General features: G+C 33.0%; 1 protein-coding gene across 1 annotated transcript; it reads left to right on the top strand.

Moving 5' to 3' along the window:
- Positions 1-24,803: 24,803 nt before the first annotated feature.
- Positions 24,804-25,589, top strand: LOC124366740. The gene has a single exon (XM_046823341.1). It carries the CDS (start codon positions 24,804-24,806, stop codon positions 25,587-25,589), a length of 786 nt encoding a protein of 261 aa, XP_046679297.1.
- Positions 25,590-26,698: the final 1,109 nt, after the last annotated feature.

Below are 26,698 nucleotides of genomic sequence, written 5' to 3'. Positions count from 1 at the left end.
GTATGCTGTTGGTAACTGGAGTAGCTCTATTGATTTTAGGGTCAAAAGATCAAAATGAAATTCTAAAAGTTTACCGTTGTGGGTTAATTCGTTGCCCTCATGGTTGGGTATCATATATTTTTTTTTCTTCTCTAATTGTTAGCTCTAGGCTAGTAGGCTTCGGGAAATCCCACGCCGCCTCAATGTACTATTTGTTTCTTGACGTAGGAGTCTTGTAAGGATCTAGGTTATCTTCTCGCTAAGGGTCCATCAGGCTTCCTAGGTTGAAGCACCTTATCCAGGTTACATTTAAGTTACCAATATGCAGATAGTTACTTTGTTTTAAATAAATTTCTTAATTGAGTTCAGAAATTGAAGTAATTCTTTAAATATCTCTAAATCGTTTGACTGCAGAATTTTAGTTAAGTTTTGAACATTCATCCCATACTTATTCTTTATTAATTTTAAACCTTGGCTTCTAGCATGGTCATATGCAGGGCACGTAAAAAAGATATGTTCCAAAGTTTCACTATGACCTAAAGTACATCTCAGACATAGTGGAGTGAAATACTGACCAATAGTATATAGGTTTTTTATTTATATTGGCGTGACCAAATCTTAGTCTTAGAATGTTGATTATTTCCCATCTTTTCATTTCAACATTTTTGAACCATGTATATTTTGGTATCGTTACAACCACCTCTTTATACCATCGAGCTTTATCTACTCCTATAAACAGATCGTTAGTTTTTGAGAAGTATATATTGGTAACGATAAAATCGCAGAATAAACAAACTGAGTACAATCATATGACATAGTAGTGCATGTGATGACATTACTTTATTAGATGGTCAGTAACAGTTCCATAAGCTCTGTTGGGCCTTTCAATATTCCATTGTACCAAATTTGTATTTGAACTGATTCGTTACTACCTAAAGTAAATATACTACATTTTTGGCTTAGATTTTCAAAGTAAATATTCTGCACTGCTCTAGTAAACGAAGTTGTATTCTACACTTTCGACAAATTGTGGAACAGTGACAAAAAGTAACGTGAAGCTGACGCTCGGCAGCCCTTAAAGAGTTCCAAACACCGCCCTAACACTAGAAGGGTCACGGATGATAAAACTTAACGGTTCAAGTAACTCCCACTCACTTTATCTGCGTTCTCATTGTACGCTCTGCCCCTTCTGTGAAATTAACTTACAGGTTCCATTCTGTTCCAATGTTTGGGTTATTATTAATATTATTAATAGTATTGGGTTATTATGTATCTTTATAAAATAAAATACTACAAAGACTTTTATTCTGCACAAGTAATAATATTTTGTGCATGAAATAAAATATTTAGTAGGTTTTAGAAAATGTTTTGTGTTGTTTTTTAAAAATATTATATTTTGAATAGTCATTTTGATTCAAAGTTCTATTTTATTCAACATAGACCTACTACAATTTTGACTAAGTTGTTCTAACGATTTCAATCACAATTTTTAAATACCGTATATAAGATCATGCATTTACATTTAATAAAAAATGAATCCAATACTACTTATTAAGTGAATGATAAGGCTAGTGAAATTTGGAATGAAGACTTAATTTTTAAATATCTTCAAAATCATTGCTTTTTAGAGTTTTAGTTTTTGGATTATGAAGTTAATTTGATATAATCTGTCGCGCGTGCGAAACCATTCATAACACAATTAGAATAGGTGAGAAAAATAACGTTGAGGTTTTATATACTATATTACTTCTAGCCTACTATTCATAATATAGTAGAAATCCCCTTCAAATAACTATAGAAAACGGGGCTTATGAGTTATTTGATGAAACCCACAAGTAAACTATAACATATAAGGTATTTTTTTAATCAGTGAAAAATCTAATTTTAACAAAATTAAGTACAAAATGGGTTGTTGTATTTAAAAAATATATTTGAACCCTACACCTCCTGCTTATGGTCTTGAAGTTTTTTCATTATAATATTTAAAAACTAGAAAAATATTCATGCAGATTTCGTTAAAAAACGTTCAATTATAGGTGCTAGTAAGAGTATTGTGACAGTATGAGAATTGTGACTAAACAGTATTTTGAACGTAGTTAGTGAAAGGCACAACCAAGAATTAACTTAACCACATTGATTTGTTGGTATTGTTATTACGCACAACTTTTTCCATTTATAATCTTTGCTGTATCTCTTATAGTTTCCAAGATCCTTCCAGTGTACATAAAATTTGGAAGACACTGTATATGAGGAAGTTTAAACAGTATATCAGCTTTGTGGGTCAAAGCTAAATAATTGAAACCGAACACGATAATACACATACACAAGTGTTGATACATGATACATCTTTATACATGATCTTTACACAAACCACAAACACATTTGTATAAGAACCAAGAGAACAGTTTCATATGCTATGAAGTGTGCAACATGTTAAAAGGTGGGGGAGTCAGTTTTCGGTTAGAATTAGATTTTTAAATGATTTTACTAAATTTTAAGAGTTTTATGCATTATCTAGGGCAATTATAATAAATTAGTAGCATCTTATAATCAGGTCCAGATGAAAATTGTTCAAGATAAGGATATGAAAATGTTACAGTATATAGAAGGAAGTTGTAGGGAATGACATGAATTATATATTTGAAAAAGTTAATTACGAATATATTATTTACTAAACCCTGACTTGATTATAAAAGGCTGTTTTTACTTAAACAATAGTTCATTACAAAATATCATTCACTTAAGTCCATGACTCCTATTGTTATAGTAAAAATGTATAATCTATTTCTCAGCCTTCAATTGCATCACTTTAAAGTCTCATTCCAAACTTATGGAACAATCAATATTTTATCTTTCCTATATTCGAGGAATTTATCCTAAAAGGAAATTATAAAAGAAAGTTATAACAAAAAATTAATTGTGACTCTGAAATAAAAAAAAATCAAACCAAAAATCGATAGCACCAATAAACATTTATTAATTTCCACCTAACCGGATTCAACGTCTTAAAAAATCATAATTAGCTAATTTTTTAATATCTCGTCCTACGCTAATTCTAATCCAGTTCTGTTGATATTCTCTTGTCTTAAATATTCTTCATGTTATCTTACCTGGCTTGACATGTTGCTATCAATCACCTTTTTTTATAACAACACTGTTTTAATTCAAATACTACGTATGCACTATTTTATGTAGTGTTTTTTTGTTAGTGCCACTGTGGGTAGTAATGACTATGAAACGTATTTAACTCTCAGCCGATAGTGTTGTGTTTACTGTGTATTTCAAGAGGCAATAAATAAAACAAGCAGACACACAATACCGAGCCTTGTAGGACCCCGACCATAGCGAAAGGGGATGACACAGTACCGGCCTTGTCGTAAGGGATGGACAACACAACTTGCCTGGGTCGTTGCGGGAGGGTGGTGGGTAGGTTGAAGGGTTGAAGGTCCGCATTTGTTCACGGCCACTGCGACATTCTGGGCCCTTTATGGCCAACAAATCATGTAGTCCGATACTTCCCACCAAACTATGCTTTGTATAAATTAGAGTCCATCCGGAATCTATGTGACTTATATTTACTTTCTTGAAGCAAAGTTGTTGAAGTAAGAATATGAAAATTGTACAGTATATAGAAGAAAGTCGCAGGGAATGACATGAATTATATATGTGAAAATTTTAATTGAGAATATTATTCACTAAAACTTCTCTTCGTTAAAAATGGATATTTTCTTAAGTAATAGTTCATTACAAAACGTCATTCCCCTTAGTCATGACTTCTATCGTTATGACAACTGCCTTTGGGGTTTTCAAGCCCTCTATACTACCCAACTTTATTATATACAACAATATATTTTCAACGCTTCAATAAATGGAGATCAATTATTGGAATAGCGTATTTTTGTTAATAAATATTGTTTAACAAAATAACAAAATTGTTTATAACTTGCTATAAAACTAAGATATCATAAACATAATTAATAGTGATACAACATACAGAAATAAATACTCATAACAACACATATTGTAGTTCAACATATCTATTTACTACAAAACATTAATTTAGAATCGAATGATAAAATGTGCATATATATATGCATAATATATTATATATAGTAATTTGTTTATGTTTATATATATATATATATTGAATCACAAAAAGTACTTGCTCCGCCGGGAGTCGAACCCGGATCTCTCACTTGCCGGATGAATGTGCTACCATTACACCACAGAGCGCTTACTTTTTCCGATTCAATTATTTTTTATTTGGCTATATCTGTCACATATGGGTTTAAATAAGCAAACTAACATATGATCGGAAGACCAAAATACCTGTCAAACGACTTTTATTTACATTAAATTGTATAAATGGCAATAGCCTTATTTAATATCAATAAACATTGAACCACAACTTAAATTAAACATATATATAAGGATATTAAAGGAGACACTCTACCAAACTTTTCAGGTGTTATTCACGGACCACAGACAAACCAAAATGTCATATTATAACATTCAAAAACTGAATAGTTACCCCAAAAACCTCCATTTTTTATTTTATCTTATCTATTTGAAATTTGAGAACTGCTAATTGTAACAAGTTGAAATCTGGTACACAGTTTTATAACCTAATTAAAGGCATAATAACAATTCTTTAAAAGTTTTATTTTAAAAAATGGCGACTTTAAGAGTAAATATCTTAAAAATAGCACGAGATGAAATTTACATTTATTAAATTTGAATAATTTAAATAAAAACGATAGAAAGAGTAAGAGCATAGGTTAGTAAATAAGAGAGAAAATTTGCTTTTAAATAGCCGATTTTAACTATTTCAACTACTTAATCAGCTGATTTGAACATTACGTTCTTGGATTGTGATCGTAATATCCTTACCTATTTTATGTTTTGGTGTCTTTGGATTAAAACATAACTAAAATGTGTATAATCTACACAACTTTCAGGAGTGCCTAAAAAGGTTGGTAGAGAGATCTGGGACACTCTGTAGAAGTAAATGTTTACTAAAAGGAAACTTCACCGCTTGTAAAAATGCGCACATCTACAATACTGCAAGCTACAATACTGTCATGTTCAACTTGACAATTGCAGATTTTTCAAGAAATTACGGTACATTGCTTAGGATTTTTAAAACGTGTTTAAAATATTTTGCAATACAGAAAATGTTAATTTAATTTTCATTGCAGTAACATCTAGAGATCCAATCACATTTATAACGTTGATATTATAATGAAAGAGCTATAGATTTTCATTTTGACTGAATGCAAAATTAAATAATTTCAGTTATTGGAGTTGAAATGAGTTAAAATTCATTACGCCAACTGCAAGTAGTGCTGCTTACAGAAAGTAGGTTACACTGCCTGGTAATGTTGTGGCAGGCGTTCTGCTAACGCTATAATAAAGTTGGTAACACGCCATTTAAGCTTCCATCCCATGATCTTTGCAACAGTTTTGCTGAGAGATTAATGTGAGGGGCTTTTGTTTAGTAAAATGTGTTTATTGGGGTGGTAATTAGGTGTTTACGTTATTGTAGAAAGTATTGAATTAAAAGTAAAATTTTGGCTTTCAGTGAAAACGTACGTTTTGCGACTCCATTGAGCCCAAACAGTGGGCATAATGAAAATACATAACCGTACATGTGTGTATTTCATGATAAAAATAGATAGATTTTTACAAACTTAGGCCTGAGTTGTATATTTTTAATATGTGAGAACCTTATGGAAGAAGATTTCGTTGCACAACGCTGATAAACACAATGGATATTTGGCAAAAAAGTTAAAAAGTACTAAGTTTTAATTCTGGCAAAATTTTGAAGTAAATACCTTATAAATGCCACAAGTACTGTGTGTCTTTAAACACACCTGGGATGAAAGCTTATCGTGTGATTATATTTTAAGAACATCGTAACCTTTCAAACATTTCTAATTTGTGAAGTTTTTAAACCCTATAATTCATAATATTCTACTTGTTAATAGTTTTAGTTGCAATGTGTTTTTAATAAGTCTGTTGGTTATTTTACCATTTTTTTCAATTTATTTACCACCAAAATGCTATGCATGCGTTAACTAAAGACTTCATAAAATAATCCTTTAAAAAATGAAATTTTATTTACAGTAAAAATCAATTTGAGACCATAAAAACCGACTTCTTAACGCAGAATATCCGCAATCTTGTTATAGTGAAAACGCCGTGAAATAAGATGTCTAGTTTGTTAAGGAAAGAGGTTCTAAATATACGTATTTAATTTTTATTATTTTTTGTACAGTATTTTAATGGTTCAATAATTTAAAAGTTGGAAACTATTCAGCAATAGAACCTTCCAAAAAACCTGTTCCATAGGTGAATTCAAAAATATTATTTATTTAATGTACTTACGTGTTTTATTACTTACGTTTATTAACAAAAGGTCCGCGTCAAAAAGTGTGCATGTTTATAAAAATAACAATAAAATTCATTTGTAAAAGATAAAAAGTAATTGCAGTTGAACAAAAGTGTCACAAAGAAAGAAGTAGTTCGTAGCATAGTAACCAAAGTTTGTGTGCAACATTGTACTTTAATTACTGACTAAAAAGTTACTAGATTTGTTAACCGTGAAAGAAGGTGAATGTCGCAGTGACCTTGAACAATGCGGACCTAACCTCCCCCTCCCCAACACAAACCACCCATACACCCTCCGGGCCAAATGAGGGTTGTCCTTCCTTACGAGGCCGATACTACATCAACCTTACTGTTTCTCTCTCTCTCACACAGGCCATGGGCGTACAAGGTCATGTACGTCCGAGATGTTGTTTAATGCCCTTTCAGTACCTACTTTGGACCCTCAGAAGTTATACTTTGTGAAAGTATTCTTTCACAAAAAACAATATTTATATTTTATAACAAATAGGATAAATATTTGAGTAGTACGAAAAAATAGTATCCTAACAAATATAGTATGTATGTGTGGTATTCGGTGAAATAACTATGGTAAGACTAATTTTCTCAAAAATTATTTGAACGCATATTTTAAACAAATACCAGCTATTTAAGATAACTATGATATGTACGATAAAATATTATGTAAAATATCCTGTTGATGTTCTTGAACTGTAGTTGTCTATCGAATTTGTGAATTTGAAGTTAACATTTATGCAATTTTGTATTGAATCCACGTATAATTTTCGAGGTTGCATAGATTATTCTGGACAAATATTTAAAATTAGCAACAGTAAATCAATGTGAGTCTAATAACTTTCAGTTTTTATTTACCTTTCAGAATCAAGCGAACTAAATTTATTAATCTATTAATATTCCGCATATTTCACAAGATCACTTTGCCTGGCAAAATTACATCTTTTTTATCATTATTATAGTTCTTATTAAAATTAGATTTGAATTAGATATTTAAACGTAAATAAGGAGAAACGATTTTATAAGAGAGAAACAATTTTATAACGATTTAGAAACGAATATTTTAAAAGAGAAATGATTTTATAAGTTGAAACGATTTTATAAGGAGAAAGGATCTTCTTCTTATAAAAGTGCACGAAAAAGTACACCAGACCACATGTCGAGTAACGGGTTTCTCTAGATTCGAGGTTATACTCATTATCCTCTGGTGAGGTATAGTTTATCCTATTGCCCGAAAACCTGGCTTGCTCTAACATCTAAATTTCAAGCTTATTCCTTGCTAATAGGCTTCAATAACGCTCAGCATAATCCCATAGAGGCATATACACCAAAATAAAACTGGATCTTACCTAAGCAAAGATTTTGTTTCATATAAAATTCAAAATCTATAGATCAATTAGTTCTCGATATATCTCCGTGAGATAAAGGCTTTGCTAATGCTCAGCCAAACCGCATGAACGAATATGCACCATAATCAAGAACATATCTTGTCTATACAGAAGAGAAGCTTCATACATAAATTCAAAACCAGTATATTCCATTCTCCAGATATTATGTGGACGAAAGAAAGACAGATAAGAATTGTACAAAACCCCCGAGTCGTAGCAAGATGTGCAAAATTCCAATCCTCCGTGATATCCTGCAGAAAGTTATGCTTCGCTGACGTTAAGCCAAATACCGTGGAGGGACATGCACCATTATCAAACTCGATGTTGCCCATACGTAATTGCATACCTTCATGCAACATTTTAAGTTCATACCTCAATTAGTATTTTCGAAACCTTACTGACAGACAGGCAGAAATGAAGAAATAAGTTTTTTCCAGCTTCTTACCGCCAAAGTGAAAAAATTTAAGCCAAGTACAAAATAAAAAAAATCCAAATTTTCCTTGATTCTATGGGCAATGTATTTATTGTCCCTTATAGCATTGCACTCGGTTTGCGTCTCCTCTTCAGCATCTCTCTCTCTCTCTCTCTCTCTCTCTCCTCTCTCTCTCTCTCTCTCTCTCTCTCTCTCCTCTCTCTCTCTCTCTCTCTCTCTCTCTCTCTCTCTCTCTCTCTCTCTCCTCTCTCTCTCTCCTCTCTCTCTCTCTCTCTCTCTCTCTCTCTCTCTCTCTCTCTCTCTCTCTCTCTCTCTCTCTCTCTCTCTCTCTCTCTCTCTCTCTCTCTCTCTCTCTCTCTCTCTCTCTCTCTCTCTCCTCTCTCTCTCTCTCCTCTCTCTCTCTCTCTCTCTCTCTCTCTCTCTCTCTCTCTCTCTCTCAGTTGTGGCGCGGCCGCTGTGGAGTAAGGATCGTGGGACCGTGCGCTCCTGCTCTACTACTCGTATTGGAGATTATAATTAATTGTAATTGTTATTGTTGTGAAGTATTAATGGTAATAGTAAAATGCAGTGTTTAAAGTGTGACTCAGTTATTGATCTACAGGAGAAGAAATTAAATTGTATTGAGTGTAGAGGATTTTTTCATTTGGGATGTGCAGGAAACCTTACCGAGACTGATTATGATTACATCATAGCTAATCAAGTTAACTGGAAGTGTAGTATTTGTGATAAGAAGAAAAGTACAAGAGGAGATGCCACACCAGTAACGCCAGTAAGTGAGAAAGCCTTTGTTTTTAAACAGGGTGGTTCCGAGGCCGATTCAGATTCCAGTACTACTCTTGTATCGGGTGTAACTAAAAAGACATTATGCCATACATGTAAAAAGGGCTTTTCTTTTAATACGCATAGAGCACAATGCAGTTATTGTTGCGAAAGTTTTCATTTTAAATGTATTAAAATGACGAGACAGGATTTTTTAAAGATAGAAAAAACTTGGTTGTGTCCTGTCTGCATTGTTCAAGACGTAGCGGTAGATAAGAAAGCAGACGCGGCCTTATCTGCCGCAGATAAGATTAGTCCCGTTGCCTATCCCCATACAGGACTATTGACAAATGTTGAAACCACATTGGCAAGTTGTAGACAAGAGAATATTACACTTTCTGATATTCTCAAGGAAATGAAAGAGTTTCGTCTTGAGGTTAATCAAAAAAATAAAGAGTTTGCCAATTCTCTTGAAATCTACTCTACATGGGTTCAGGAGAATGGAGAGAGTATCAAATTTATTGAAAACAATGTGACCCAGTTAGTCAAAGATTTTGAGATCATAAGTCAGGAACAGTGTAATTTAAAAAGAAATAACGAAATTTTGACTAAAAGAGTAAATCAATTGGAACAAGCAATGAGGGACAATGTGGTAGAAATCAACGGCGTCCCATTGAAGAAAGGAGAAAATGTTATGGACATTATTAAGCAGCTGTCTGCAAAAATTGGCTTTGATTTTCAAGAGGAAATGATAGATAATTGCTACAGATATAGATCTGCTGTGGTGGACTCCGCTAGACCGGGCGGTATTGTTGTGCGTTTCCTGCGCAAACTTGATAAGGAGCAGTTTATTTCAAAACGTAAACAGAAAAGGAACGTGAATTCCAGAGACCTTGGGTTCATGGAGGGGGACGCGGTACCGATATATATCAATGACAGCCTTACTCAGGATAAGCGGAAACTCCTCAATGAAGCCCGTAAAGTCAGGCGGGACAAGTTGTACACCTTCCTGTGGGTTAAAAATGGACGTATCTTTATGCGTAAAAATGAAGGTGATCGATTTGTTGTAATTGAATCAATGGAGGACTTACAAAAGCTGGCTTGACTAGCAGCAAAAAGCCTTGGAAAATGTGTTATTAATGTAGTTATTTATGATATGTGTGAAAACGGATGTGTTTTAAGTTTGATTTATTTGGTTATCCGTTTAAATATTGTCTCATTGTGTTGGTGTACGGTGTTGTTTGTTTGTAGCTCAAATAGATTGTCTTATGTCAGATTCTAATAGAAATATCTCTCTTGTAGCAAAGTTGAAAGAAAAATTTGATAGCTCGAGAAAATGTGTAAAAATAGCTCATGTTAATGTTGAAAATTTGTTAGTACACAAAGAGTCTTTTATCGATTTGTTTCACAATAATTTGTTTGATATAGTTGCAATAACTGAAACATTTTTGAAACCTGTTGTTTTGTCCCAACCATACAATATTGATGGTTACAATTTTATAAGACACGATAGAGAAAATAAAGAGGGAGGAGGTATTGGTGTTTATATAAAGAAGTCACTTGGTTACAAAGTTTTAGCAACGTCACAGGCAATTTATTGTCGTAAGCCAGAATATTTAATTGTAGAAATATCTCAAGGGTGGAAGTTGTTGTTATGTATAGTTTATAGGCCTCCGAAAATTGGTTTCATTTCTGAATTTTTTAATGTCCTAGCGCAATTATTACCAATTTATAATAATGTAGTCATCGTAGGAGATTTTAATACAGATTTGAGTGCCGAGAGGTATTTTTATGATAGGACTGAATTGTTAAATTTAATAAGCAATTTGAATTTATCTGTTTTGCCGTTGGAGCCTACTTTTCACCTACCAAGATCAGACACTTGGCTTGATTTAATTATATGTAATGATGTTTGTAGAGTTAAAACTTTTGGTCAAGAACCAGTGTCTGGTATCTCATATCATGATTTGATCTATTTAGAAATTAATTTAAAGATGAAACTTGTGTCAAATAAGGAGTCTGTGATGGTGAGAGATTTTAAGAATATATCGATAGATAGTCTTAAAAGAGAATGTTTGGCGTTGAACTGGAATGATTTGTACTTAAGCGATTCTATTGATGATAAAGTAGAAATATTAAGTAGTAATATAAAAGAGCTTTATAACAAACATGTGCCAGAGAGGAAAATATCACAACGAAAGACTTGTTGTCCTTGGATTACTAATGAATTAAAAGATTTAATGTCACAAAGAGATGTATTGTACAAACGTTTTTTAAGGACTAAAAATGTTACAATTTGGGAGAATTATAGAGTTCTCCGAAATAGGATAAAAAGGCTTTTAAGAGATGGAAGGAATCAGTATTTTCAAACGTTATTTCAAACCAATAAGAATTGTAAAGATCTGTGGAAGGTAGTTCGAGATAATGGAGGTGGAAAGGAGCGTAAAAGTTTATCAGACCCAGTCGTAAATATAGATAGTTTAAATGATTATTTTTGTGGTATTAGCAATAATATAAATAATAACCTTGTTGAGTTTTATAATAACCAGAGACATGTGTTTCAAGCTAGGAATATAAGTTTTAGTTTTAGGGAAGTCACTGTAGATTGTATTTTGAAAGTATTACAAGACATCTCGTCTAACGCAATCGGGGATGATGGAATTCAACTTAAGTTCATTAGAATAATTTATGATGAAATTAAGTATGTTTTATGTTATGTTTTAAATTTTTCTTTGCTAAATGGAGTATATCCGAAACAGTGGAAGAAGTCTTTGATATTACCATTGCCTAAAGTAGACAATCCGCTGGAGTATAGGCATTACAGATCAATTAATATTTTATGTGTATTGGGCAAGATCGCTGATAAGTTAGTTTACAAACAATTGTGTGATTTTGTAAATGAAAATAATATTCTTTATAAGTATCAATCAGGTTACAGAAAATCATATAGTACTCAGACCGCTTTAATTAAAATTACTGACGACATAAGATCAGCTATAGACAAGAGAAAACTGACAATTTTAATGCTTTTAGATTTCAGTCGTGCTTTTGACTGTGTCAGTCATAAATTGTTGCTTTCTATTCTTAAATCATACAATTTGAGTGAAGTAGTCATAGATTGGTTTGATTCGTACTTGAGTGACAGGTATCAAAGAATTAGGACTGTAAATGGTACCTTTTCAGATTGGAAATTAAATTCAGTTGGTGTACCCCAAGGTTCCACTTTGTCTGCTCTATTGTTCTCATTGTATATAAACAGAATAAATGAACCAATTGTTTTTTGTAGATCGTTGCTTTATGCAGATGATATGCAGTTGTATATTAATTGTGACATTGATAAAATTGATGATGCTGTTAATATGATGAATGTTGATCTGGAAGTGTTATTTAAATGGTGCAGTGATCATGGTCTTAATCTGAATATTTCAAAATGTAAGCCAATCATCTTTGGTACTCAAAGACTGTTGTCACAATTAAATTTAGAAAATATTACACGAGTTAAAATAGATGGAGAAGATCTGGAATACCAGAAATCTGTAATTAATTTAGGAATAAGGATAAATAATTCTTTATCATGGACAGATCAAGTAAATTATGTCCATAAAAGAGTTTACAGTAGTTTGTACCAATTTAAGAAATTGTGCTTTAACCCACCTGTTTATGTTAAAAAGTTGTTAGTTATGTCCTTAATTTTTCCTGTTTTTGATTATTCTTTGGCCGCTTATTGTGATGTAAATAATACGTTAATTACTAAGTTACAGAGAGCACAAAATGCGTGCGTACGGTATATTTATGGTTTGAGATTAGATGATCACGTCACACACACCATTTTATAGAGATTTAGGGTGGTTAAAGATAAAAGAAAGGATTGAATATAATGTTTTTAACAGTTATGTACAGTATTCTTAAGGAACATAAACCTGATTATTTGTTTGAAAATTATACCAGAATGGATCAAGTACATGCAAGGCAAACGAGATTTGGAAATGTCACGTTACAGTTTCCAATTCATAGGACTACTACGTACTCCAATTCTTTCCATGTTCAGTCTATAAGAAACATGAATACACTGGATGACGATGTAAAAAATGCTACAAGTAAAAGATTGTTTAAAGAAAAATTGAGAGGAATCCTTTTACAGAGATATACCTAATTATTATAAACAATTTAATTAATTTGAGACAAAAGTGTGTTTTTTTTTTTTTTGTGATTATACTGTTTAATGTTATTATAAATTTTTGTATTTAATAGATTTACATTATTCATATGCAGAAAAATATTTAATTTCTACATTTTGTAAAATTTATTGTTATTATTATTATGTTGATTCTTGATACAACTTATATAATGTCAATACTTTGATAATTGTGGTAATTTATTTATTTGTTTTGTTTTGTTCTTTTTTCATGTACAGAAACAGATTTTATTACTATTAATTGTTATTATGTAAAATTTTGTATACAATTTTAGTACAGTTAAAATATTATTGTAAATGATGTATTCGTCACAACTCTGTTTTATTTTGTAATGTATTATTTTGGAGCCTGTCCTGGCGGAAGAGTGGACCTATGGTCTAAGCCAGGGCAGGTAAAATAAACGAATTGTCAATTGTCAATTGTCTCTCTCTCTCTCTCTCTCTCTCCTCTCTCTCTCTCTCTCTCTCTCTCCTCTCTCTCTCTCTTCTCTCTCTCCTCTCTCTCTCTCTCTCTCTCTCTCTCTCTCTCTCTCTCCTCTCTCTCTCTCTCTCTCTCTCTCTCTCTCTCTCCTCTCTCTCTCTCTCTCTCTCTCTCTCTCTCTCTCTCTCTCTCTCTCTCTCTCTCTCTCTCTCTCTCTCTCTCTCTCTCTTGTGGCGCGGCCGCTGTGGAGTAAGGATCGTGGGACCGTGCGCTCCTGCTCTACTACTCGTATTGGAGATTATAATTAATTGTAATTGTTATTGTTGTGAAGTATTAATGGTAATAGTAAAATGCAGTGTTTAAAGTGTGACTCAGTTATTGATCTACAGGAGAAGAAATTAAATTGTATTGAGTGTAGAGGATTTTTTCATTTGGGATGTGCAGGAAACCTTACCGAGACTGATTATGATTACATCATAGCTAATCAAGTTAACTGGAAGTGTAGTATTTGTGATAAGAAGAAAAGTACAAGAGGAGATGCCACACCAGTAACGCCAGTAAGTGAGAAAGCCTTTGTTTTTAAACAGGGTGGTTCCGAGGCCGATTCAGATTCCAGTACTACTCTTGTATCGGGTGTAACTAAAAAGACATTATGCCATACATGTAAAAAGGGCTTTTCTTTTAATACGCATAGAGCACAATGCAGTTATTGTTGCGAAAGTTTTCATTTTAAATGTATTAAAATGACGAGACAGGATTTTTTAAAGATAGAAAAAACTTGGTTGTGTCCTGTCTGCATTGTTCAAGACGTAGCGGTAGATAAGAAAGCAGACGCGGCCTTATCTGCCGCAGATAAGATTAGTCCCGTTGCCTATCCCCATACAGGACTATTGACAAATGTTGAAACCACATTGGCAAGTTGTAGACAAGAGAATATTACACTTTCTGATATTCTCAAGGAAATGAAAGAGTTTCGTCTTGAGGTTAATCAAAAAAATAAAGAGTTTGCCAATTCTCTTGAAATCTACTCTACATGGGTTCAGGAGAATGGAGAGAGTATCAAATCTATTGAAAACAATGTGACCCAGTTAGTCAAAGATTTTGAGATCATAAGTCAGGAACAGTGTAATTTAAAAAGAAATAACGAAATTTTGACTAAAAGAGTAAATCAATTGGAACAAGCAATGAGGGACAATGTGGTAGAAATCAACGGCGTCCCATTGAAGAAAGGAGAAAATGTTATGGACATTATTAAGCAGCTGTCTGCAAAAATTGGCTTTGATTTTCAAGAGGAAATGATAGATAATTGCTACAGATATAGATCTGCTGTGGTGGACTCCGCTAGACCGGGCGGTATTGTTGTGCGTTTCCTGCGCAAACTTGATAAGGAGCAGTTTATTTCAAAACGTAAACAGAAAAGGAACGTGAATTCCAGAGACCTTGGGTTCATGGAGGGGGACGCGGTACCGATATATATCAATGACAGCCTTACTCAGGATAAGCGGAAACTCCTCAATGAAGCCCGTAAAGTCAGGCGGGACAAGTTGTACACCTTCCTGTGGGTTAAAAATGGACGTATCTTTATGCGTAAAAATGAAGGTGATCGATTTGTTGTAATTGAATCAATGGAGGACTTACAAAAGCTGGCTTGACTAGCAGCAAAAAGCCTTGGAAAATGTGTTATTAATGTAGTTATTTATGATATGTGTGAAAACGGATGTGTTTTAAGTTTGATTTATTTGGTTATCCGTTTAAATATTGTCTCATTGTGTTGGTGTACGGTGTTGTTTGTTTGTAGCTCAAATAGATTGTCTTATGTCAGATTCTAATAGAAATATCTCTCTTGTAGCAAAGTTGAAAGAAAAATTTGATAGCTCGAGAAAATGTGTAAAAATAGCTCATGTTAATGTTGAAAATTTGTTAGTACACAAAGAGTCTTTTATCGATTTGTTTCACAATAATTTGTTTGATATAGTTGCAATAACTGAAACATTTTTGAAACCTGTTGTTTTGTCCCAACCATACAATATTGATGGTTACAATTTTATAAGACACGATAGAGAAAATAAAGAGGGAGGAGGTATTGGTGTTTATATAAAGAAGTCACTTGGTTACAAAGTTTTAGCAACGTCACAGGCAATTTATTGTCGTAAGCCAGAATATTTAATTGTAGAAATATCTCAAGGGTGGAAGTTGTTGTTATGTATAGTTTATAGGCCTCCGAAAATTGGTTTCATTTCTGAATTTTTTAATGTCCTAGCGCAATTATTACCAATTTATAATAATGTAGTCATCGTAGGAGATTTTAATACAGATTTGAGTGCCGAGAGGTATTTTTATGATAGGACTGAATTGTTAAATTTAATAAGCAATTTGAATTTATCTGTTTTGCCGTTGGAGCCTACTTTTCACCTACCAAGATCAGACACTTGGCTTGATTTAATTATATGTAATGATGTTTGTAGAGTTAAAACTTTTGGTCAAGAACCAGTGTCTGGTATCTCATATCATGATTTGATCTATTTAGAAATTAATTTAAAGATGAAACTTGTGTCAAATAAGGAGTCTGTGATGGTGAGAGATTTTAAGAATATATCGATAGATAGTCTTAAAAGAGAATGTTTGGCGTTGAACTGGAATGATTTGTACTTAAGCGATTCTATTGATGATAAAGTAGAAATATTAAGTAGTAATATAAAAGAGCTTTATAACAAACATGTGCCAGAGAGGAAAATATCACAACGAAAGACTTGTTGTCCTTGGATTACTAATGAATTAAAAGATTTAATGTCACAAAGAGATGTATTGTACAAACGTTTTTTAAGGACTAAAAATGTTACAATTTGGGAGAATTATAGAGTTCTCCGAAATAGGATAAAAAGGCTTTTAAGAGATGGAAGGAATCAGTATTTTCAAACGTTATTTCAAACCAATAAGAATTGTAAAGATCTGTGGAAGGTAGTTCGAGATAATGGAGGTGGAAAGGAGCGTAAAAGTTTATCAGACCCAGTCGTAAATATAGATAGTTTAAATGATTATTTTTGTGGTATTAGCAATAATATAAATAATAACCTTGTTGAGTTTTATAATAACCAGAGACATGTGTTTCAAGCTAGGAATATAAGTTTTAGTTTTAGGGAAGTCACTGTAGATTGTATTTTGAAAGTATTACAAGACATCTCGTCTAACGCAATCGGGGATGATGGAATTCAACTTAAGTTCATTAGAATAATTTATGATGAAATTAAGTATGTTTTATGTTATGTTTTAAATTTTTCTTTGCTAAATGGAGTATATCCGAAACAGTGGAAGAAGTCTTTGATATTACCATTGCCTAAAGTAGACAATCCGCTGGAGTATAGGCATTACAGATCAATTAATATTTTATGTGTATTGGGCAAGATCGCTGATAAGTTAGTTTACAAACAATTGTGTGATTTTGTAAATGAAAATAATATTCTTTATAAGTATCAATCAGGTTACAGAAAATCATATAGTACTCAGACCGCTTTAATTAAAATTACTGACGACATAAGATCAGCTATAGACAAGAGAAAACTGACAATTTTAATGCTTTTAGATTTCAGTCGTGCTTTTGACTGTGTCAGTCATAAATTGTTGCTTTCTATTCTTAAATCATACAATTTGAGTGAAGTAGTCATAGATTGGTTTGATTCGTACTTGAGTGACAGGTATCAAAGAATTAGGACTGTAAATGGTACCTTTTCAGATTGGAAATTAAATTCAGTTGGTGTACCCCAAGGTTCCACTTTGTCTGCTCTATTGTTCTCATTGTATATAAACAGAATAAATGAACCAATTGTTTTTTGTAGATCGTTGCTTTATGCAGATGATATGCAGTTGTATATTAATTGTGACATTGATAAAATTGATGATGCTGTTAATATGATGAATGTTGATCTGGAAGTGTTATTTAAATGGTGCAGTGATCATGGTCTTAATCTGAATATTTCAAAATGTAAGCCAATCATCTTTGGTACTCAAAGACTGTTGTCACAATTAAATTTAGAAAATATTACACGAGTTAAAATAGATGGAGAAGATCTGGAATACCAGAAATCTGTAATTAATTTAGGAATAAGGATAAATAATTCTTTATCATGGACAGATCAAGTAAATTATGTCCATAAAAGAGTTTACAGTAGTTTGTACCAATTTAAGAAATTGTGCTTTAACCCACCTGTTTATGTTAAAAAGTTGTTAGTTATGTCCTTAATTTTTCCTGTTTTTGATTATTCTTTGGCCGCTTATTGTGATGTAAATAATACGTTAATTACTAAGTTACAGAGAGCACAAAATGCGTGCGTACGGTATATTTATGGTTTGAGATTAGATGATCACGTCACACACCATTTTATAGAGATTTAGGGTGGTTAAAGATAAAAGAAAGGATTGAATATAATGTTTTAACAGTTATGTACAGTATTCTTAAGGAACATAAACCTGATTATTTGTTTGAAAATTATACCAGAATGGATCAAGTACATGCAAGGCAAACGAGATTTGGAAATGTCACGTTACAGTTTCCAATTCATAGGACTACTACGTACTCCAATTCTTTCCATGTTCAGTCTATAAGAAACATGAATACACTGGATGACGATGTAAAAAATGCTACAAGTAAAAGATTGTTTAAAGAAAAATTGAGAGGAATCCTTTTACAGAGATATACCTAATTATTATAAACAATTTAATTAATTTGAGACAAAAGTGTGTTTTTTTTTTTGTGATTATACTGTTTAATGTTATTATAAATTTTTGTATTTAATAGATTTACATTATTCATATGCAGAAAAATATTTAATTTCTACATTTTGTAAAATTTATTGTTATTATTATTATGTTGATTCTTGATACAACTTATATAATGTCAATACTTTGATAATTGTGGTAATTTATTTATTTGTTTTGTTTTGTTCTTTTTTCATGTACAGAAACAGATTTTATTACTATTAATTGTTATTATGTAAAATTTTGTATACAATTTTAGTACAGTTAAAATATTATTGTAAATGATGTATTCGTCACAACTCTGTTTTATTTTGTAATGTATTATTTTGGAGCCTGTCCTGGCGGAAGAGTGGACCTATGGTCTAAGCCAGGGCAGGTAAAATAAACGAATTGTCAATTGTCAATTGTCTCTCTCTCTCTCTCTCTCTCTCTCTCTCTCTCTCCTCTCTCTCTCTCTCTCTCTCTCTCTCTCTCTCCTCTCTCTCTCTCTCTCTCTCTCTCTCTCTCTCTCTCTCTCTCTCTTCTCTCTCTCTCTCCTCTCTCTCTCTCTCTCTCTCTCTCTCTCTCTCCTCTCTCTCTCTCTCTCTCTCTCTCTCTCTCTCTCCTCTCTCTCTCTCTCTCTCTCTCTCTCTCTCTCTCTCCTCTCTCTCTCTCTCTCTCTCTCTCTCCTCTCTCTCTCTCTCTCCTCTCTCTCTCTCTCTCTCTCTCTCTCTCTCTCTCTCAGTTGTGGCGCGGCCGCTGTGGAGTAAGGATCGTGGGACCGTGCGCTCCTGCTCTACTACTCGTATTGGAGATTATAATTAATTGTAATTGTTATTGTTGTGAAGTATTAATGGTAATAGTAAAATGCAGTGTTTAAAGTGTGACTCAGTTATTGATCTACAGGAGAAGAAATTAAATTGTATTGAGTGTAGAGGATTTTTTCATTTGGGATGTGCAGGAAACCTTACCGAGACTGATTATGATTACATCATAGCTAATCAAGTTAACTGGAAGTGTAGTATTTGTGATAAGAAGAAAAGTACAAGAGGAGATGCCACACCAGTAACGCCAGTAAGTGAGAAAGCCTTTGTTTTTAAACAGGGTGGTTCCGAGGCCGATTCAGATTCCAGTACTACTCTTGTATCGGGTGTAACTAAAAAGACATTATGCCATACATGTAAAAAGGGCTTTTCTTTTAATACGCATAGAGCACAATGCAGTTATTGTTGCGAAAGTTTTCATTTTAAATGTATTAAAATGACGAGACAGGATTTTTTAAAGATAGAAAAAACTTGGTTGTGTCCTGTCTGCATTGTTCAAGACGTAGCGGTAGATAAGAAAGCAGACGCGGCCTTATCTGCCGCAGATAAGATTAGTCCCGTTGCCTATCCCCATACAGGACTATTGACAAATGTTGAAACCACATTGGCAAGTTGTAGACAAGAGAATATTACACTTTCTGATATTCTCAAGGAAATGAAAGAGTTTCGTCTTGAGGTTAATCAAAAAAATAAAGAGTTTGCCAATTCTCTTGAAATCTACTCTACATGGGTTCAGGAGAATGGAGAGAGTATCAAATCTATTGAAAACAATGTGACCCAGTTAGTCAAAGATTTTGAGATCATAAGTCAGGAACAGTGTAATTTAAAAAGAAATAACGAAATTTTGACTAAAAGAGTAAATCAATTGGAACAAGCAATGAGGGACAATGTGGTAGAAATCAACGGCGTCCCATTGAAGAAAGGAGAAAATGTTATGGACATTATTAAGCAGCTGTCTGCAAAAATTGGCTTTGATTTTCAAGAGGAAATGATAGATAATTGCTACAGATATAGATCTGCTGTGGTGGACTCCGCTAGACCGGGCGGTATTGTTGTGCGTTTCCTGCGCAAACTTGATAAGGAGCAGTTTATTTCAAAACGTAAACAGAAAAGGAACGTGAATTCCAGAGACCTTGGGTTCATGGAGGGGGACGCGGTACCGATATATATCAATGACAGCCTTACTCAGGATAAGCGGAAACTCCTCAATGAAGCCCGTAAAGTCAGGCGGGACAAGTTGTACACCTTCCTGTGGGTTAAAAATGGACGTATCTTTATGCGTAAAAATGAAGGTGATCGATTTGTTGTAATTGAATCAATGGAGGACTTACAAAAGCTGGCTTGACTAGCAGCAAAAAGCCTTGGAAAATGTGTTATTAATGTAGTTATTTATGATATGTGTGAAAACGGATGTGTTTTAAGTTTGATTTATTTGGTTATCCGTTTAAATATTGTCTCATTGTGTTGGTGTACGGTGTTGTTTGTTTGTAGCTCAAATAGATTGTCTTATGTCAGATTCTAATAGAAATATCTCTCTTGTAGCAAAGTTGAAAGAAAAATTTGATAGCTCGAGAAAATGTGTAAAAATAGCTCATGTTAATGTTGAAAATTTGTTAGTACACAAAGAGTCTTTTATCGATTTGTTTCACAATAATTTGTTTGATATAGTTGCAATAACTGAAACATTTTTGAAACCTGTTGTTTTGTCCCAACCATACAATATTGATGGTTACAATTTTATAAGACACGATAGAGAAAATAAAGAGGGAGGAGGTATTGGTGTTTATATAAAGAAGTCACTTGGTTACAAAGTTTTAGCAACGTCACAGGCAATTTATTGTCGTAAGCCAGAATATTTAATTGTAGAAATATCTCAAGGGTGGAAGTTGTTGTTATGTATAGTTTATAGGCCTCCGAAAATTGGTTTCATTTCTGAATTTTTTAATGTCCTAGCGCAATTATTACCAATTTATAATAATGTAGTCATCGTAGGAGATTTTAATACAGATTTGAGTGCCGAGAGGTATTTTTATGATAGGACTGAGTTGTTAAATTTAATAAGCAATTTGAATTTATCTGTTTTGCCGTTGGAGCCTACTTTTCACCTACCAAGATCAGACACTTGGCTTGATTTAATTATATGTAATGATGTTTGTAGAGTTAAAACTTTTGGTCAAGAACCAGTGTCTGGTATCTCATATCATGATTTGATCTATTTAGAAATTAATTTAAAGATGAAACTTGTGTCAAATAAGGAGTCTGTGATGGTGAGAGATTTTAAGAATATATCGATAGATAGTCTTAAAAGAGAATGTTTGGCGTTGAACTGGAATGATTTGTACTTAAGCGATTCTATTGATGATAAAGTAGAAATATTAAGTAGTAATATAAAAGAGCTTTATAACAAACATGTGCCAGAGAGGAAAATATCACAACGAAAGACTTGTTGTCCTTGGATTACTAATGAATTAAAAGATTTAATGTCACAAAGAGATGTATTGTACAAACGTTTTTTAAGGACTAAAAATGTTACAATTTGGGAGAATTATAGAGTTCTCCGAAATAGGATAAAAAGGCTTTTAAGAGATGGAAGGAATCAGTATTTTCAAACGTTATTTCAAACCAATAAGAATTGTAAAGATCTGTGGAAGGTAGTTCGAGATAATGGAGGTGGAAAGGAGCGTAAAAGTTTATCAGACCCAGTCGTAAATATAGATAGTTTAAATGATTATTTTTGTGGTATTAGCAATAATATAAATAATAACCTTGTTGAGTTTTATAATAACCAGAGACATGTGTTTCAAGCTAGGAATATAAGTTTTAGTTTTAGGGAAGTCACTGTAGATTGTATTTTGAAAGTATTACAAGACATCTCGTCTAACGCAATCGGGGATGATGGAATTCAACTTAAGTTCATTAGAATAATTTATGATGAAATTAAGTATGTTTTATGTTATGTTTTAAATTTTTCTTTGCTAAATGGAGTATATCCGAAACAGTGGAAGAAGTCTTTGATATTACCATTGCCTAAAGTAGACAATCCGCTGGAGTATAGGCATTACAGATCAATTAATATTTTATGTGTATTGGGCAAGATCGCTGATAAGTTAGTTTACAAACAATTGTGTGATTTTGTAAATGAAAATAATATTCTTTATAAGTATCAATCAGGTTACAGAAAATCATATAGTACTCAGACCGCTTTAATTAAAATTACTGACGACATAAGATCAGCTATAGACAAGAGAAAACTGACAATTTTAATGCTTTTAGATTTCAGTCGTGCTTTTGACTGTGTCAGTCATAAATTGTTGCTTTCTATTCTTAAATCATACAATTTGAGTGAAGTAGTCATAGATTGGTTTGATTCGTACTTGAGTGACAGGTATCAAAGAATTAGGACTGTAAATGGTACCTTTTCAGATTGGAAATTAAATTCAGTTGGTGTACCCCAAGGTTCCACTTTGTCTGCTCTATTGTTCTCATTGTATATAAACAGAATAAATGAACCAATTGTTTTTTGTAGATCGTTGCTTTATGCAGATGATATGCAGTTGTATATTAATTGTGACATTGATAAAATTGATGATGCTGTTAATATGATGAATGTTGATCTGGAAGTGTTATTTAAATGGTGCAGTGATCATGGTCTTAATCTGAATATTTCAAAATGTAAGCCAATCATCTTTGGTACTCAAAGACTGTTGTCACAATTAAATTTAGAAAATATTACACGAGTTAAAATAGATGGAGAAGATCTGGAATACCAGAAATCTGTAATTAATTTAGGAATAAGGATAAATAATTCTTTATCATGGACAGATCAAGTAAATTATGTCCATAAAAGAGTTTACAGTAGTTTGTACCAATTTAAGAAATTGTGCTTTAACCCACCTGTTTATGTTAAAAAGTTGTTAGTTATGTCCTTAATTTTTCCTGTTTTTGATTATTCTTTGGCCGCTTATTGTGATGTAAATAATACGTTAATTACTAAGTTACAGAGAGCACAAAATGCGTGCGTACGGTATATTTATGGTTTGAGATTAGATGATCACGTCACACACCATTTTATAGAGATTTAGGGTGGTTAAAGATAAAAGAAAGGATTGAATATAATGTTTTAACAGTTATGTACAGTATTCTTAAGGAACATAAACCTGATTATTTGTTTGAAAATTATACCAGAATGGATCAAGTACATGCAAGGCAAACGAGATTTGGAAATGTCACGTTACAGTTTCCAATTCATAGGACTACTACGTACTCCAATTCTTTCCATGTTCAGTCTATAAGAAACATGAATACACTGGATGACGATGTAAAAAATGCTACAAGTAAAAGATTGTTTAAAGAAAAATTGAGAGGAATCCTTTTACAGAGATATACCTAATTATTATAAACAATTTAATTAATTTGAGACAAAAGTGTGTTTTTTTTGTGATTATACTGTTTAATGTTATTATAAATTTTTGTATTTAATAGATTTACATTATTCATATGCAGAAAAATATTTAATTTCTACATTTTGTAAAATTTATTGTTATTATTATTATGTTGATTCTTGATACAACTTATATAATGTCAATACTTTGATAATTGTGGTAATTTATTTATTTGTTTTGTTTTGTTCTTTTTTCATGTACAGAAACAGATTTTATTACTATTAATTGTTATTATGTAAAATTTTGTATACAATTTTAGTACAGTTAAAATATTATTGTAAATGATGTATTCGTCACAACTCTGTTTTATTTTGTAATGTATTATTTTGGAGCCTGTCCTGGCGGAAGAGTGGACCTATGGTCTAAGCCAGGGCAGGTAAAATAAACGAATTGTCAATTGTCAATTGTCTCTCTCTCTCTCTCTCTCTCTCTCTCTCTCTCTCTCTCTCTCTCTTCTCTCTCTCTCTCTCTCTCTCTCTCTCTCTCTCTCTCTCTCTCTCTCTCTCTCTCTCTCTCTCTCCTCTCTCTCTCTCTCTCTCTCTCCTCTCTCTCTCTCCTCTCTCCTCTCTCTCTCTCTCTCTCTCTCCTCTCTCTCTCTCTCTCTCTCTCTCTCTCTCTCTCTCTCTCTCTCTCTGCCCAGTTGTGGCCGAGCAGTCGTAGAGGAAGGTTGTATTGATAGTGCTCTGATCCTTATCAGTCTTGTTACAGTGGAACGGTTTTCGTCGTGTTTTTGGTTTATTCATTTAAATTTTATTCCTGTTCTAAACGGGTTTAAAGTTATTTTGTCAATATGAGTTGTTATAAGTGTAGAAGTGATATTAACCCGGATGATAACTTTCTGCTATGTTCCCAATGCGACCATAAATACCATCTTAAATGTTTGACTAATGTCGCTCAGGAGGATTACGATTACATTGTTTCTTCGGGAGCTAGTTGGAAGTGCGGTAAATGTGAACTCGTTAAGATAAAAAGAGGTGATGAAAACTCCTTTAACACCAACAAGTGAGAAAATAGGTCAGTTTCGCGAGTCAGGAAACGATTCTGAATCTAGTACAGGTTCAATCAACAAGCAATCTTGTAACAAATGTCATAAGGGTTTTGCTCACAATGCTTTACGCGTTGTTTGCAAAGTTTGTAAAATAACAATTCACTTAAAATGTACTGAACCATTATTATCCAAAGAAGAGTACACCAAAGTTAAGCAGTCCTGGTTGTGCGGTACGTGTTTCATGGACCCGGTCAAGCCCGCAAGGGCCAGTGGTTACGCAACTGATAAGACGCAAATGCAAGCTGATAAGATAACATTGTCTGATATCCTTGCAGAAATGTTGACTTTCCGTAAGGAAGTTAAACAGACTAGCAAGGATATGAGTGATAACATCCAAAAGTATTCCGACTGGATCGAGGATATAGATAAGAAAATGGAGGGTGTCGCGCAGAAATTGGATTCTGTTGTAGCAAATATAGATGTTCTGTTTCAAGAAAATGTAAATTTAAAAAAGACAGTACACGAGTTGACAAAAAAGGTTAACACCTTAGAACAAGACGCAAAGGATAAGGTGCTGGAAATTAACGGGGTACCCTTAAAAAATAATGAAGATGTAATGGAACTTGTTTCCAAAGTTTCAGAAGCCATTGGTTTTCAGTTCGATGAACGTAAGATAGACAACTGCTATAGATACAAACCCGCTGTTCCTGGTTCAAATGGACCTGCCGGTATTCATGTTAAATTTGTTCGGAAATTAGATATGCAGGAGTTCATCCGCAAGAGAAGAGAAAAGAGAAATTTGAACTCTAGAGACCTGGGTTTCATGGACAATGATGCATCTGTCATATACGTGAACGAGGGGCTAACGCAGAAGCGGCGAAAACTACTGAGGGATGCACGCGTCGCCCGGCGGGAGAAGAACTACACCTACCTGTGGGTAAGCGGCGGCAGGATACTGATGAGAAAGGATCCGGGAAGTCGCGTCGTCCAGATCAACAGTCAAGAGGATATTAATAGACTGTTGTGAACTTTACTAGTAGTAAGTACTCCATTTCCAACGCTGATAATTAGTATAATACTTGGTTTTTCTATGGGTCTGGTCACAATGAGATATCTTGAGGTTCTTGATTATTTTGGAAAATTCGCTATCCTGAGTTTTTACTTGGTATCAATTTTTTGGTTTTTACTGTTGCAATGAACTGTTTACGATCTGCAAGGGACTGGATGAGGCTCCTATATTTTTGATATGTCTAGTTATTTAATAAATAAAAGATTAAAAGCTGATAAGTTAAGTGATTTAAAAGATAAATTTGGGAACGATAAAAGGTGTTTAAAAATATGTCATATAAATGTTGAAAGCCTGAGAGCGCACAGGGAAGCATTTATTCACCTCTTTGAGGATAATTTATTTGATGCAATTGTGGTGTCAGAGACGTTTTTAAAACCAGAGATCTCCTCATTACCTTATGAATTAAATGGTTATAACATGCTAAGGCATGATCGAGAAGGTAAAGAGGGCGGAGGTCTTGCTATTTATATCAAAAAAGGTCTTAGTTATAAAGTTCTAAAAACATCAAACCCTGTATATTGTAAAAAACCAGAATTTATGTTAATTGAGATATCTGCGGGCTGGAAATTATTGTTAGGTGCAGTGTATAAACCTCCTAAACTGGGTTTCATTAAAGAGTTTTTTGAATTTGTTGCAAACTTGCTAGCCGTATATGATAATGTAATACTTTTAGGAGATTTCAATGTAAATTTATGTACTGAAAGGGTTTTTTCCAGAAAAAAAAAAAAAAAAAAAAAAAACTATACTTTTAGATCAGGTATCTAACTTAAACTTATCTGTTTTTACCGTTAGATGCAACATATCATCTGCCAAATTCAGATACCTTTTTAGACTTAATAATTACAAATAACTGTGACAGAGTCCAACATTTTGGCCAGATAAAGGTATCTGGAATTTCATATCATGATCTGGTATATGTAGAGTTGAACCTTAAGATTAAAATGTATAAGGATAACAATGTTTTAGTAATAAGAGACTTTAAAAATATAAATCTAGATGCATTAAAAAGAGAGTGTATATCGTTAAATTGGGATGAAATCTATCTTAATGAATCAATTGACAAGAAG

Source organism: Homalodisca vitripennis, chromosome 7 (genome assembly GCF_021130785.1).
Source record: "Homalodisca vitripennis isolate AUS2020 chromosome 7, UT_GWSS_2.1, whole genome shotgun sequence".
NCBI classification, from domain to species: Eukaryota; Metazoa; Arthropoda; class Insecta; order Hemiptera; family Cicadellidae; genus Homalodisca; species Homalodisca vitripennis.
The sequence above is the reverse complement of the archived record's forward strand: the minus strand, read 5'-3'. Positions and strand labels throughout refer to the sequence as shown.

What these genes read in the sequence shown, in the direction of transcription:
- LOC124366740 (XM_046823341.1), top strand. Translation starts at nt 24,804, where the DNA reads ATGGACCCGGTCAAGCCCGCAAGGGCCAGTGGTTACGCAACTGATAAG.